The sequence below is a fragment of the Castor canadensis genome, chromosome 8 (assembly GCF_047511655.1).
Source record: "Castor canadensis chromosome 8, mCasCan1.hap1v2, whole genome shotgun sequence".
NCBI lineage: Eukaryota > Metazoa > Chordata > Mammalia > Rodentia > Castoridae > Castor > Castor canadensis.
The window spans coordinates 107,882,308-107,898,675 of NC_133393.1; the positions used below are offsets into that span (position 1 = coordinate 107,882,308).

General features: G+C 43.3%; 1 protein-coding gene across 2 annotated transcripts; it reads left to right on the forward strand.

Annotated features, from left to right (window-relative positions):
• The first annotated feature begins 418 nt into the window (after positions 1 to 418).
• Positions 419 to 14,771, forward strand: Dyrk2 (dual specificity tyrosine phosphorylation regulated kinase 2). 2 transcript variants are annotated; one of them, XM_074083858.1, is made up of 4 exons: positions 419 to 437; positions 1,708 to 1,896; positions 2,512 to 2,660; positions 9,232 to 14,771. In XM_074083858.1, the coding sequence occupies exons 2-4, from the start codon at positions 1,848 to 1,850 to the stop codon at positions 10,837 to 10,839; spliced, it is 1,806 nt and encodes a 601-aa protein (XP_073939959.1). In that variant the 5' UTR covers positions 419 to 437; positions 1,708 to 1,847; the 3' UTR covers positions 10,840 to 14,771. The 2 variants fall into 2 exon arrangements, with proteins under 2 accessions (XP_073939959.1, XP_020041184.1); XM_020185595.2 differs by lacking the exon at positions 419 to 437 and having other exon boundaries at positions 1,447 to 1,896.
• The last annotated feature ends 1,597 nt before the right edge of the window (positions 14,772 to 16,368 follow it).

The window sequence follows — 16,368 nt, forward strand, 5'->3', positions numbered from 1 at the left end:
GTCAATGCCCCTTATCCTTAATTCCTCTGTAAAAGCCCCAAGATCCTGAGAGTGGCACACTGTACCTCGAAACACCCAGTTTTGGGCACTTGTCTAAAGCTGAGGGTGATCTCTGTGGGAAGTTGCTATGACAATTTGCAAACAGCAGAGGCGATGGAACTACACAGGAGGTGGCTCCCTTAGGATTGGAGTCTGCACGAGTTTGGGCCTGCACTCTCATCCAGCCAGGGCCTGGAGACACATGGGGCAGGGCAGAGCAGAAGGGACTTAGGTTCCCAGAAGAACTTGGGAAACCTGGCATCTCTGAAGTGCACGGCACAACTTCCTGCCCTGTCATTCAGAATCTGCCCGACTTTTGTCCCACTCCTAAGAGCTGAGATGGCAAAACCTGTGACCTTTGGACAAAGACACACTATGCCACGCATGAGGAGGCACAGGTGTGAAACGGGGAAGCAATTTATTTTTTGGCCTTCATGGGAAAGAGAGGCTGTAGATAGCAGATTAAGCGGGCAGGGAAATCCTCCACGTGTCTCGGAAGCTAAGGGGGAAGAGAATCTTCTGGGAGGTTGAGAGGAATTAGAGGTGTCTCTCCCTTGCAGCAGAGAGCTGAAGGGAAGGTGTGTCTCGCCCAGTGGCGGCGAAGGGGAAAGCTCAGAGTTGTAAGGAAATGGGAGGTGTCTCTGATGTTTATTTTTGCCTAGCAACCCACAGCCAACTGCTTCCCCAGCTGCGGTCCACACGCGTCTCTCTGCCTCCCCTTGTCCTAGCTACTGGAAAGCGGTCATTCGGTGTCCGTAAATCGGGGGCGTGTGTGGGTGAAGTGGAGGTGGGAGGACAGCCCCCTCATTCGCCCATACTCGGGGTCATCAAGCTCAGCTATGGTCCTTCCACGGGACCTGACTCTCTGAGGCGACCCTCGCACAACTAAGTTACCTCCGTGCTAAATTGGGGAAAAGCGGTGGTTAAGCCACTGGGACCGGTGTTGGGGGGGGGGGGGACAGTATTGTTTGCGAGCAGCCATTAGAAGCCGCAAAAGCATTTGTGTTTCGGGGCGCGCTTGGAAGGGGAGGGGTCTCTGCAGCGAATTCGGTAGGAGGGCAGCAGTGGTAGGTTGCGCTGTAGGGCAGAGGAGGGGCGTTGCAGGGGCTGGAGAGGCCAGGGAGGGGAAACGGTCGGAAGTGGGGTGAGTGGAGAGGAGCAGGGCAGATGGCCGGAGGGGGAGGCGGAGGGCGAGCGCAGGCTGCAGAGTTTTCCGGGGAGCCAAGGGGTGGCTCTGCAGAGGGTCGGGTAGGGGGAGGGGCTCCCGAGAGTGGCTGGGTGGGGGTGGGGTGTAAGTGAGCGTTTGTGGCTGGGGCGGGGGGGTGTGGGGGGGAGTCCGGGGAGGGGCCTGCGGCGGGGGCGGGGCTGCCCTGCTGGGCCGCGCGGTGCGCGGGCACCTCTGTGTGCGCGGGGGCGCGCGCGCGCGAGCCCGGGAGGAGGCTCCGGGACGAGTCGGTCCTTGCGGCGCTGCCCGCTCCCCGCGCCTCTATGTGAGGGACTCGGGGAAGCCAGCGGCGCGCAGGGGAGGGCGAGGCATGTGCACGGGCCGGGGGGTGCTGCAGCCGCCCGAGGAAGAGGAGGACGGCGGCGGCGAGGAGGAGAGCGGGGGGCTCGCGGCGGCGGGCCCGGGCCGAGGAGATGCAGCGGACTGTGTGTGTCTGGCTATAGCTGACGCGAGGCGGCGAGGAGGCGCCGGAGACCCGCGTGAGAGGCGACCAGGAGGCTGTGGCGGTGCCGGCCGCGAGAAGTAGCAACAGGACCGGCGGCGGAGACGGCAGCCCTGAAATGCATTTTCCTCTCCAGCGGCCATGTTAACCAGGAAACCTTCGGCCGCCGCTCCCGCCGCCTACCCAACCGGTAAGGAGGGCCGATCCGCCTTGTCGTCCCCTCCTGTCCCCGGGCCAGCCCTGGCGGCGCGGGCGGCCGTTGCCCGCAGACCCTCGAACAAAGTCGGCGGGGCGGCGCCGGGAGCTCCGGGGCGCACGGCGCCTCGCATCGGCTCCTGGCGCTCATTGTTGCACGCGGGCCCTGGGTGGCTCCGAGGGGAGCCCTGGTCCCCTGCCGGATTTCGGCCATCGCGGGCTCACCCAGGGCAGTCCGGGCCTCCTCCCCTGGGGTCCCGAGCTTGGCGACACCGCTGCGCCCCCTTCGGCGGTCCACCTCCCCCCTCCTGGCCGCTGGCCGCCTGCAACGTGGGCCGTGAGCTCCGGCCCATCCCGGCTGCCGGGCCAGGTCGCGAACTCGCCTGCCGGGGCCAGACTTAAGTTTGCAGCTGCTGGAGCCCCGCCCGGCTTGCACGCTGGGGAGCTGAACCCCGAAATTCCCTCCCTCGCCTGTCTTTCCTGTGCCCGTCTCTCCTTCCATCTCTTTCTGGGAGAGGGGATTCGCTGCCCTTTGGGGGTTGGAGGAGAGGTCTGGGTGGTTCTCTTCCCCCCTGACCCTCTTTTGTCTCCTCCCGCGCGTGGCTCCCAGGCCGAGGAGGGGACAGCACCGTTCGCCAGTTCCAGGCTTCCCCAGGGCTGGCCGCCGGGCTCCCCCGGAGCGGAGTGGGGACCGGGCCGCCCTCCCCCATCGCCCTGCCGCCTCTCCGGGCCAACAACGCAGCCACCGCAGCCCACACGGTGAGACCCAGCCCGCGGGCGGTCGGGGTGGGCGGCGGGAGGACCCCGGGGGCAGGAAGACCCGAGCTTGCGGGATTCTGACACCAGGAAAGGAGAAGGTGAAGGGGTCCACGCCCCTGGCCAGGGGCCTGCCTGTCCTCGACGCCGCCCTCTAACTTGGGCGAGCCCAAAGCTGCAGCCACAAAGGAAGATTCGTGGTGTGGGCCCCTCACTTCCCCTCCGGAGCCCGCCCACCCCTGAGCTCCTCTTCCTTGGAACTTCCTCCTTGCAGCTTTCCTTCTCTTCCTTATTTTTTTTTTTCCATCCTTGCTTCCTAGCGCTCCCTTGCCCGACCTGGTAAACACCCCTCCTTCCTCAAACCCGTGGGTAGTGGGTATTTATAGAAACAGATATGTGTTAGGGGACAGCCAGGCCACCCTGCCCGGAAAATCGATCTCCCAAAGAGCCTCTGAGGCCTGGCTCCAGCCAGCAGGGAGCACAGCCAATTGTCCCCTGCGTGTGTAAGCATGTTTTATGAGTGCTACAGGTTTGAGCACAGCAAAAATTGTAATTAACATTAACAAAAATAAGAACCACAGCAGCAGTAAAAACAAAACAAGCCACCCCTGTAGGATTCTTCTAGTTGAGTATCATTCAAAGGGGAAGCTTTGCTTTTGTAGATGGCAAGGGAAGGGCACCTGGCAGGTGCTGTGGCCCCTCGGAGGGCCAAGAGGAAGAGGTAGCCCAGCTTTGGGCTGCTGGCGACAGAGATTGGCAAGCTGGATTCCACTTGAGCCATGTACCTTTTCTCAGCTCCCAAGGATCACCCTTGGATGGTGACTGCAAGGTGTGCGCTTTGAGGAGGTGATGGTTTGCAGAAGTCTTTTTCCCAACTATATCTATCTTCCAAATGGTTCTGTGTGAGGGATGTTTGCTAGAGGTACAGTTTTGTTTGCCAAGTGAAAGTTGAGTTCTTGTAGGAAAGGCCATTTGTAGGAGCATTTCTGGGGGTCATGTGTTAAGGGGAAACTTGTTTATTAGAGGAGAATTTGTGAGAGGATGTTTAGACTCCAATTGTGCCTGATAGACCTGGAGAGATGTAGACAAGTTTCACAGAAAACGTTTTGCTGTTAATCAGTCTGTGTGAGGAGTCCTAGGGGCTAGGAATTCATTACACAGAAATTAATCCATTTGGACTATTGATGGAAGGGAGAGTTTGCAGGTAGGAACTGATAATTCTGGTGAGTGTTCTTGTTACAGAGACGTTTTCATTTAGGAACTGCCATTGGCTTTAGGAGTTCGGGTTTTTGTCTGGTTTAGAATCATCTGACAATTTGGAAAATATAACATCCAGTTTTTTTCCATGTGTTGATGTAATCACATGACATGATGTGAACTGGGAAAAAATACTTGGCTTGCATCTAGATTCCAGTTTTCTAAGGATGGGGTTTGCTGGATCAGGGACTTTTTGCAATTGAAATATATAATGAAATTAGAGAAAACAAAACTTTCCACCAGAGGAATAGCCTGTAGTGTAACAGAGATGAATAGATGTGAATGTGCTTCTGTGTACTTCCAGTGATACATGCCTATATTTTGCTGTGGCATAAGCCTGAGTTACCTGTTTTTAGCTTAAGTATAAACTTCAGTATGCTGTTAATCATTAGATTAATGGTTTTGAAAGTGTGACTTTGGGCTTCAAATCATTTTTTAGTTTTTATTTCACTTGGAAAACATTGCAGATTTCATAGAACAGGAAAGTTGAAAGTATTGAAGAGTTTACCTGCTTCTACTCCATTTTTACGTAAGGATGCAGACTCTACAATTTAACTGGTTGGTCAAGAGTCTCACGTCAGGGCACAATATATAGCCCCACATCCTCCTGATTCGGTTTTAATAAACTGCCCGGTACTACTAATTATAGGAAATTGTATTAGTTTTATTATAAATGTAAGAACCTTTGCAGATTCATATTCCCATATGTCTGCTGGATTTTTATAAGTTTTCAGATTTTAATTCCAGTGTAATCACCTGGGAAGAACTGTTTTAGAACAAGTGGAGAGAAAAGGACATTAAGGAGAAGAAAATGATCTTGTCATAGGAGCTTGTCCATATTTTCCCTTGTAAATGATACAGTAGATAGATAAATAAAGATGTGATTATAACAATTATGAACCTTGGAATTTCCCACTGCCCTTTGCTTTTTGTCTCTGTGTATCTTTTATTATATACTTTAGTCATTTAGTTTATTTCTGTCTGTTCTAAAAATATACCTAATAATTATCTTGATTCTCAATAGTTTTTTTATTTTTATGTTATATGGCAGACATTAATGTATATACTTTTTAAATTCTAGAATATGGATAGATATCCTTTCATAACTTTTACTGTTTAAAACACTGTACAGTTATCAGCTTTACCTTAATAAAATAATTGGAATAAGAATTAAAATTTATATTTAAAAAAATAGAAATATTTTCAGGAAGAAAAAGCAGACATTTGCCTCAGGGCTACAGAAGCTGTCAGTATGTTTGGAGAGAAGCTAAACTTCCAGTCTTTTTCAACTCAGTTTTATTCCTGTAACACTACACAGCATTTCTAAGATGACTTCAAAGAAGTTTTAAAATGGCCAGAAATATTATAAGTGAAAAATATGCTGTTTGCCATTTTTTCTGTTGGAAGAGATTAAAATTACCAAACTTATTCTTACATAATTTTTAATACTAAAATACTTCTTGGTCAGGGGAGGCTTTTGTTGGTGCCTCCATTTTAACCCATCCTATTGTGGGTATTTTAATCACTGCATTCATTCATTGTGTATTTTTAAGTGTGACCCACTGTGCTAGTCCTCAGTAAATAGGAATAAGTCACAGTTGAGACCTGAGTGGGAGTGAGAGGTTTTACTGTCCTTAAGATCCTTTAGGTTATGATGTGGTTCTAGTATATATATTCTAAAAAATGTTCTGGCTTTTCTAGTTCTTCCCCCTCAGCCGCCCTCCTTTTGTAGATAATTGTGCTTTTGAGTTTGGTTGTGATTTCAGAGTCCTGCAGTATTAGAGACTCACATAGTCTCCCCCTCCCCTTTTTACTAGTGCTCTCAAGTGAAATCTCTTTAATGTCTAGAAAGTATAAGGCTCCATATGTGGCTCTTAGTTTTAGGTTGATGTGTCTGCTACAGGTACTTTTTAGTCAGCTGTCCTTTGCCTCCAAGTCTCTGTTAATTTACTTGAAGCCTAACGTCTTGTGACTTTGGGCCCAAGGGACGTTTCCCAACTTCCTGAGTGTTGACTTCATGTTTCCTTTTGAAAGTACAAAAAATATTTGTCAAGAAAAATTCCAAGAGAGGTGTGAGTTAACAGGGATTTATTGACATGTGTGCTGCTATTCAGCAAATATTCCTTAAGTGCTTACTGTATACCTGAGTTTATGTTATGAAGATAAGAGATGACCCTGTTCTGGAATTGCTGACTGCCAGGTGGGTGTATTCAACTTTAAAACAATTACAGTAAAGTGAACTAAGTGTTAATACTATCCCATTGCACTGCAAGTACAGAAGAAGCTGTTTAGAGGTCAGAGGATGTGAGAATTGAATCAGGCCGGTATTGAAGGGTGAATAGGAGTGTATCACCTAGACAGTAGAAGGAGAAAGATTGCAACTAGCATCTGAAAAGGACAATACTAATAACTCTTATCTGCTGAGTACTATAGATAGCACTTAATTCATATTGCTTTTTAAAATCCTCCTAATAGCGTTAATGAGGGTTCCTTTTGTTACCTTCTTTTTACAGACAAGGACACTTGAGGTTCAGAGAGATTAAGTAAATTACTCAGGGTCACACAGTTAGTAAATGGTGGAGCTGGATTCATTTCAGGTGTGTCTTACTGAAAATCCCTGGGCTGTCTATGAAACACGACCTCACCAGAAGCAGAGTAGTATAAAAGAGCACGTTTCCTTGGGTCTTGGGGAATTCAACTCTCTTGGAGAGAAGGGTAACAGTGGTAAATAAGACTGGAAAGGATCAGATCATTTAAGCTGGTGACTTCTTGCATTTGCTGTGGAAGTGGGATATAGCGTTGGGCCTTGAGCAAAAGCAAGATCAGTGTCTAGAAGCATTAGGGAGAAGAGATTGGAGGAATTCTACACTATAGAAGCAATGGAGTTGTGTTATAAGGCTGCTGTAGTTGTCCCAGTGAAAGGTATCAGGAGCTTTGGGTGAGGTGGTGTTCATGGAAAAGGCATAAGTGCGTAGATACAAGAAAGCCTCACATTGATTTTGGAAGGTGAGGGAGATGCTGAGAGGGTTTTCCAGGTGTTCAGTACGAAGGATTCACAGCTAGAGCGATTTTATGAAAGGGAAGCCTTCTATTTTATAAAAATTGAGAATTATGGGAGGAGGTAATTGGTAGAAAAATCAGTAGAGTGTGAGTTGCCTATAGGAAAGGGAGCTGATCAGCTTTTGGGCACAGGGGTCTTGAATCCAGGAGACATGGATTCTGCCAAAGGTCACAGCTCAGATGTCAGCTGTGGGTAGTGCCAAAGCCCAGGATCAACCTGGGAGAGTTGTGGTAGTGAGAAAGCAACAGAATTGAGGCTTGAACCCACCTAAGGGCCTGTGGACTAATAGCTGATACTCTAAAAGGAGATGAAGGGAAGACAGTTCGAAAGATAGGAAGTAGTCTAGGATATTGATGAACTCTCTTTAGTTCTGTTCACTAAACATTTGTGATCAATTTTTGAATTATGCAAAAAATGTTATATCAGAATAGAAGTGAATGAATGATGTTCAAAAAGTTTTACTTTGCTATCATTTTAAGAATCCTTAGCGTCTCAGGGTTAACTTTGTCCTTAATGAAACTTCATGCTTTTTATAGATGTACACAGCAATATCAGTTTTTCTTGTAAAATACCTGCCATGAAGAGAATGGAGATAAATTTCAGGTCCTTTTATTTTTAGTATTTGAAAGATCGCAGTGGAGAGGGGGAAATACAGAGAATGAGGCTTGGAAAGAAAAGCGATGGATAACTCTGTACTACTTTTATATGGTTAAGATTTCTAATGCATTTTTATGGACTGCCCAGCTTTTAGCAGAGGATGGAGATAAATAACCTATCTAGGTGCCATAACAGAATATAAGGTCACGTAGCATGGAGTGTAAAAGAGCTCAACTAGAAGTGTTCTAAAAATTTCTTTGAGAAACAAAATTCTTATATCTACAAAGTTGTAGTACTTTATTTTAAAAATAAGCAGACAGAAGCTTCATTCTATAGATGGTCATTATACCTGTTACATGTCAGTTAAAGAAAATGTGGTCTCCGTCTGCTAGTGAGAAGGGTTTGGAATTTCATTTTATAATGCAGGTGTTCCCAAACCATTCCTCAAATTACTGTGCTGTATTTATAGAGCACTTTCATTCTTGTAGCAGTATTAAAAAAAGTCCAAAAGGTAGAATTTAATAGGGGATAATAGAAAAAAATATCAATGACAAAGGTCTTTATTTAGTTTATTGTAAGCTTCTGAAGGGTAGAGACACTGCCACTTTTGTGGCTGAACTCCCACTAATAACAGTTGAATGAATGAGGTGGATTGTGAATGACAAGTTCTGTGAGATTTCATATAAAAATTGCCTACTAGGTTGCTTCAAAAAATTCTCAAGTAGATTCTCAGTATAATATTGGGACCTCTTGGTTTATTCTCTCAGTTTTGTTTAGGCAGGACTCTTGAGGGATGGTCTCTGTGCCTCAAATAGAAATTGCTACTTTGTATTCCTTGTTAGAAAGTTTAGTATTCAGTTGCCTGTAGAAATACATGTCTTAAGAGAGCTGAGCAATAAACTAAAGGAAAGCCCAAAACAGTGTGGTTGTTGCTTGGTTTGTTGAGCTGAATGGCCTTAAGTGGTTACTACAGTCAGTAATGCCCCAAAACTTTTTAAAAATAGGTTAGAGGTTTGCAAGATAACTATGGTGCATATCCACATGTGAATCTTTCAAGTCTGAAAGCACAGTTAGCTTTGTCAATGAATCATGTATATGTTCCTAGGTTTAATTAGATTTCCAGGAGGAAAAAGAAACTGATGACAAGGTGTTCGGGGAATAGGTTTAGATATTAGATATTAGAGAGTACTCAAGACATAGATGGTCCTTGTCTTCATGTATCTAGTGTGGATTGAGTGGAGCACCAGGCCTGCTAGTAAATACTAAGTATAGAGTAATGAAAGAGAAAGGTTGGTTTCTTATTCCATGGAGAACTTACTCTGAGGACCCTGGTTATGTACCACAAGCTACTTGTCTATGAGGTGTGGCATTTGTGGGGTCTGTCCTTCCTGTGTTTCCTGTCCTTACCCAGTCCACTGTTCTGTTTTTTCTTTGTATCAGAACCTGTCAGCATCATTCATTCTCTCTGCCAGTGTGTGTTCATGGGGTCCTTCTTGGTTGAACAATTCTTTCCATTTAGTAAAACTGATTCTGGTTATAGAATCAAGCGAAATTGCATTTTGTAAAGATGGGGACATAGGGAGTGAGAGCTGACTTATAAAATCATATTTGAGAGGCACACCTCTTGCATTCTATTTATATATCCTGTCTGAATTCTAGATTGGCGGCAGTAAGCACACAATGAATGATCACCTGCATGTCAGCAGCCATAGCCACGGACAGATCCAGGTTCAGCAGCTGTTTGAGGATAACAGTAACAAGCGGACAGTGCTCACAACACAACCAAATGGGCTTACCACAGTGGGCAAGACAGGCTTACCAGTGGTGTCAGAGCGGCAGCTGGAGGGCATTCACAGACGGCAGGGTAGCTCCACCTCTCTGAAGTCCATGGAAGGCATGGGGAAGGTGAAAGCCACCCCCATGACACCTGAACAAGCAATGAAGCAATACATGCAAAAACTAACAGCCTTTGAACACCATGAGATTTTCAGCTACCCTGAAATATATTTCTTGGGTCCAAATGCAAAGAAGCGGCAGGGCATGACAGGTGGACCCAACAATGGTGGCTATGATGATGACCAGGGATCTTATGTGCAGGTGCCCCACGATCATGTGGCTTACAGGTACGAGGTCCTCAAGGTCATTGGGAAGGGGAGCTTTGGGCAGGTGGTCAAGGCCTATGACCACAAAGTCCACCAGCATGTGGCCCTGAAGATGGTGCGGAATGAGAAGCGCTTCCACCGGCAGGCAGCGGAGGAGATCCGAATCCTAGAACACCTGAGGAAGCAGGACAAGGATAATACCATGAACGTCATCCACATGCTGGAGAATTTCACCTTCCGCAACCACATCTGCATGACGTTTGAGCTGCTGAGCATGAACCTCTATGAGCTCATCAAGAAGAATAAATTCCAGGGCTTCAGCCTGCCTTTGGTCCGCAAGTTTGCCCACTCAATTTTGCAGTGCTTGGATGCTTTGCACAAAAACAGAATAATTCACTGTGACCTTAAGCCCGAGAACATTTTGTTAAAGCAGCAGGGTAGAAGCAGTATTAAAGTGATTGACTTTGGCTCCAGTTGTTATGAGCATCAGCGTGTCTACACGTACATCCAGTCGCGCTTTTACCGGGCTCCGGAAGTGATCCTTGGGGCAAGGTATGGCATGCCCATTGATATGTGGAGCCTGGGCTGCATTTTAGCAGAGCTCCTGACGGGTTATCCCCTCTTGCCTGGGGAGGATGAAGGGGACCAGCTGGCCTGTATGATTGAACTTTTGGGCATGCCCTCCCAGAAACTGTTGGATGCATCCAAACGAGCCAAAAATTTTGTGAGCTCCAAGGGTTATCCCCGTTACTGCACTGTCACGACTCTTTCAGATGGCTCTGTGGTCCTCAACGGAGGCCGTTCCCGGAGGGGGAAACTGAGAGGCCCACCAGAGAGCAGAGAGTGGGGGAACGCACTGAAGGGATGTGATGATCCTCTTTTCCTTGACTTCTTAAAACAGTGTTTAGAATGGGATCCTGCAGTTCGCATGACCCCAGGCCAGGCTTTACGGCATCCCTGGCTCAGAAGGCGGTTGCCAAAGCCTCCAACTGGGGAGAAGACGTCAGTGAAAAGGATAACTGAGAGCACTGGTGCTATCACGTCGATTTCCAAGTTACCTCCACCTTCCAGCTCAGCTTCCAAACTGAGGACTAATTTGGCACAAATGACAGATGCCAATGGGAATATTCAGCAGAGGACAGTGTTGCCAAAACTCGTTAGCTGAGCTCCAGTCCCCTGATGCTGGTAATCTGAAAGATTCGACATAGCTGAGCCTTATTGGGTTGAAAGGAGTAGCTCAGACCTGTTTTTATTTGCTCAATAACTTGACTCATTTGTATCTTTTCAGCACTTAATTTTGATGTAAGACAGTTGTTTGTTTCGTTTTTATAAAATACATGGGGACAATGCTTTAAGTTTTTATACTTTCTGAAACTGTTTTTGTGTTCTAAAAGTACGATGAGCCTTACTGTATTTAGTGTGGCAGAGTAATAACATCAGTGGCAGGCCATTGATTACTTCACGACTGTCACGCATTTACAGATTGGTCAAAGACATTCACTATGTTTTCATGGTTCCTATTCCCTGGGAAGGTGCCCCTTAAGGCCATCCTTCTCTCTCCACACTCCAGGTTCGTGCACAGGGGTAGCATGTCTTGCTGCCGTTTTCCATAAATTAATGTGCGTGGTAGTGGCAGGAGGAGGATGGTCAGAATGAAATGACATTCTAAGAAAAACTGCACCTTAGAGAATTTTTTTGCCTGAAGTGCTCAACAAATACAAGATCCCCAAGGTGTAAATTGCCCAGTTAGCATTCTGACATTCTACAAGCTAGCAAAGCAGCATTTAGTGGGTACATGGAAACTGAAATGTGTGTTCCTCCAAATTTTCTAATATGATCAGCAAGCTATTTTGTCAAGAAGCCTCCTATTACAGAATTGGTTTTGTACCTAATTTTAGAAATGTATTCCATGGTTGTTCCTTCTCTTTGCTCTTCTCTCTGTTCCTCTTTTACCACACATCTGTTGCCTGCATTTAGTTTGTCTTTCTTTGGCTGTATCTCCCAGACTGTTAATACAGAAAGAGACATTTCAGCTGTGATTGTGACCATCGTTTCATATTCCAAGTTAAAAAAGAACAGCAGCCTAGCTACTTAAGGTGGGGATTTCCATAGTTCCAAAGAAGACTGAGCAGATCAGAATAAGTTCACACTTTTCAGGTGCCACTGCTGTAAGGTTCCCTTAGCCTGGGAAAGTATCAACTGTTTCTTTAAAAAGAAAGAAGGTTGAAAATCCTCTTGTTGAACAGAAGTCACCGTGGCCATTTATTGAGGCCAGTTTTAACAACACATTCAAAGGAGGAGAAGTTCAACCTCAAGTTAAATGGTTTGACTTTATTTTTTGCATCATTAGAATCACAGAAAGCGCATTCCTCTATTTTGTTTTATTTTCTTTTGGATTGCACTGATTGTTTTTTGTGGAAATGACACTTTACCTGGAAAAGTGAGAGTTAGTTAGGTAAAAGAATATTTTCTTCTCTGAATAATAATTATTTTCACAGTGAAAATTTCAGTATTTTATCACTAATGTGTGAGCAGTGATATATATATAAATACATATATATCAAAATTTCAAGGCACGTGGAAAAATTTTTTAGTATGTGCAATTTAATATAGAAAGATTTCTGCCTGTTTGGATAATAGGTTTGGGATAGTATAAATTAGGATAAATATTCTTTTATATGCACAGATATTATTGTATTGCCTGTAGATTGATTTACAAGTACTTAAAGCATGGTCCCCAGTGAGGCCAAGAAAGTTTCCGGTTAAGTCTTTTAATATTAATCCTACAATTTCTCTTACTTTAAAAAAAAATGTCAGTTTGAACAAAACACTTTATTTCTCTTGAGGCTTTGCTAGTTGATGGTGGAAAAATATGCTCAGGAAATATTTCAGATATTTGCCAAAAAAACAGTAATAAGATTAGCTTATTAATAACATAGTGATATGCTATTTGCTTTACTGTTTAAGGGTGTCACTAATAAATTAATTTGTGCTTCTGTATTTAGAGAATATAGCTTATTTCCGCTAGTCAAATTCTTTAGCATATTGTACACATTTCTGTGTAATTTGAAAGTGCAATAATGTGTTAATAAATTACATTTTAAATGATGCTCACATAATGATACCCCAATCAGTGGCCTATAGGACTTAAAGATTGGTGTATTAAGATTTTGGCTTAAAGACATAAGAATTGTGAGGTTTGGTTTGGTGGCTTTGTAAAACCACGAACCACCTAATGATTTATCTTCTTTAGGTCATTAAAATAAATAAAAACATATAAAGGCTATTTTCCCCCTTACAATGCTCCTCTTCCATCTCCACTCATTTTCACACTTAGGTTTAAATATATGAACCTAAGCCTGCCACTATTAATTTCCCTATAAAATGCTTATCCATGTGAAAATTTATCAATGACTATTACTGCTTATCTTTTTCCCCACGACACAAAACTGGTTCTTACATGCCAGCAATGCATTTGTGACTATATTCAATCACAAATGCAACCGGAAACTTTTAAGCCAAACTACAATGTGCAGTGCTATGGGGCTTTTGTTTTGTTTTGGTCCAAATGCAGTGAAATTTCCTTTATTCACAAGAACTGCCATGTTTCAGCATTTAGTGATAGAGCTGCTTTGAAAAAATTCTACTTTGATGTTAACGTCCAAAAGAAAACTGTTACATCTTCATCATTTAAAAACATAAATAAAGGGCTCTGATAGGTTACTAGGAGTTGGCTTGGAAACAGTCCTTGGTCTCACAGGTTACCATTGTCTAGGGATGTCTGAGCTGTTTTCAGATTTAGGACTAGCACAGTGTCGTCTTTGGTTGCAGTCTCATTTGGCTCTGTTTCTTGCACCACCAGAGTGTTCATTACCACTTAAGTGTATCGCTACAACAGTAGAACAACAGAGTGATGCAAGACAGTGTAGATGAACGGTAGAGGAGAAATTGTGCCCTTAGTGTTAACTATGTGCCTTTTGTTCTGAATGCCATGTTGTGGGGCATGCATTTTTTGGCCTCTTTAACTCTTTAGATATTAGGCAGTAAGGATGGAACCCACCTCTGCAAAGATACATCTGTCTTAAATATCTAGTTACAGGCCTTAATAGAAACCATAAGGCGTGAATCGTCATCAGGCGCTGAACGAGGAAATGCCTGTGTTTAAGGAGTTAAAGGTGGTCTTTGTTGTCTCTTAACATCAAACTGATTTTTTAAATGATATTTTTTTGTTATGCTAACACTAGACAAAAATCAACTGTATTTGTAAAAATTTACCTCAAACCATTTAATTTTATAGTGTGATTAATCCCAGGGCATTTGGTATGAACCAAAGTGCATTCCTTTTATATGTGCCTGGCTCTAGTAAGGATGGCCAGGGATTTTTACAATTTGGGTGCAAGGCACTTAAGCCACTTTTAAACTTAATGGGTGGTTTGGCGTCATGTTAAATGACTCCATCAGAATGTTAGAAAAACACTTTAGACATCAGTAGCATTGGGCCATATTGGAATCTTAAAATAAAAGTGTGAATTATTTTAAAGAGAGCATTCATTTTTGTAATTTTTTTCATCAAGAATATTTCTGGTAAGCAAAAGACTTTTTAAAAAAAAACTGATTTGGTTGGTAAAGGTTTTAATATTGCCCAACATAATGCTGTGGTAGCATTAAAAAAAAAAGTATTTGTGAAATCTTTGTTTCTTAGGGGCTTGTACATCTCTCTGCTATGGACATATATAAAATTAATTGTAATTATACTCAGCTCAACTGCTGCAGTTGTGTCTAGGCATGGCTTGAGTTTCTATCGAGCAACAACTTAGACATGTTACTGTAATATGCTGCAACTGTGTGTACTGAAAATATGTGAAAATGGTTGAATGTGGACTGTGTATATATGTATGTAAAAATTTCTGTGAGATGCTGCTGTCGCCACTTAACATGACATATGTTCTAGTGGATTTTAATCCTAGTGGCCAGTTCTATGATACTGTCTGTATTGTACAGCTGATGACAGGAGTAAGACTGTTTAGTGAATATTTGTTAAATTTTATTGTTGTGGCCAGAGATAATTTCAGAATAAAATTTTAATGTCCTACCTTACTTTTCTCCCCTTTTCTAACTATAATTTAACTCCTGATCTATTTCTGGTATTATTCTTGGTCTGTCAGCCTTGGAGAAAGTTTACAATGCTTTTGTATCAGTGTCTTGAGAAATTAAAATAGTGCATTCTACTAACTGGTTAGTTCTTCAGCAATAATTTATTAGTTCAATATAAATATGCAAATTCCAAGTAAATAAGACAAAGTTTTAGTAGGCAACTCTTACTGTCCTCAGGATTTTCCATTACTTCACCTTTAATGTTTTTATGTTAATTTTTCTTTATATAATATCTGTCATGTTCTCTACCACGCTAGAGTTTCATACCATTTTTAACCTTCAAGGTGCTGGTTAAGCTATGGAAGCAGTCTTATCTTCCCCATGTCTTTATTCTTTCCTGTGTACAAATTCTGGTAAATTATCCTTACGTCCTCTCCCAGGTCCACTCCATGCTTTTAAATGTGTATTCATTTGCTGTTTTGTACTTGGTGTTCTTTATGGTTACATTTTGGGGGATTTAGTGTCCTATCATGACTGGTTCAGGAACTAAGGTCTGTGAGCTCCAACTAGCTCCAACCATGTGTCAGTTAACACCAAGCTAAGAGTTTACTTGCTGATGATGGTAAAGAGATGCACTGGGAATGTGTCACGTGTTGCAGGGATATTATATAGACAAATATTTCTCTTATGTGGAAAGAACTACCTCACGTTTTTCTTTACATCCCTCCTGCCACCAACAGCCAAGAAATTACTTAGTGTAGATTCTTACATCAATAGTAGGATTTTCTAAAACAAGGAAATACTGTTAAGCGTTTCAAAGCCCAACTTTTGTCCAAACATAGCCTATGCATAGATTTTCATTTTTGCTTATCTTGCTGCTCAAAGTCCACACCCAGTAAAATACAAACAAAACCCAACTAACCAACCAATCAAAATTAAAACTATATTCAGAAATAAACTTTTAAGACAAAAACATTGCATATAAAATTTGAAGTTGGTGCTAAAGCAGCGATTTGAGATACATTGTCCAGACCTGACCCACGGCAGAGTATAGTTCCCGATTTGTTCTCTTTTATCAAACCTTTCAAAGCTCAAATTAGTTGATACTGTGTTCTGTTTGAGTCTCTATAATCACTTCCTTTTTGGAATCAACAGCTATAGAAGTAAAGACTCGTAGAGTTTTGAAGTTGCCTACAAACCAGCACTAGAGAATGTTTCTAGGTGACATTGATACTGTCTTTTTTTTTTTTCAAAGAAGAAATCTGATTTCTTTTTTGTTTTGAAAAGAGCATTAAGAGTAATCTGAAGAAAATATGGCTTTGTCTCATTGTTTTGTTTGCTTTTTAAGTCTGAGTCACACCGTGTTTCCTTTGGGCCATTGGATAAATAAACACTTGTCACTTGTGATACTTATGCTGTTCCCAAATGAAAAACGACTGTTGCACATAGGAAAATTGCATCTTTCTGCAAAGTCTGATTTGTTTATTTGGTTTTGCTATGGCCACATCTTTAATACCTGTGGTGCATTTCAAATATATAGGGGGAAAGGAATGATAATTGCCATTTTCTTACATCTTAATTTCAGTGAGGAAACTCAGTA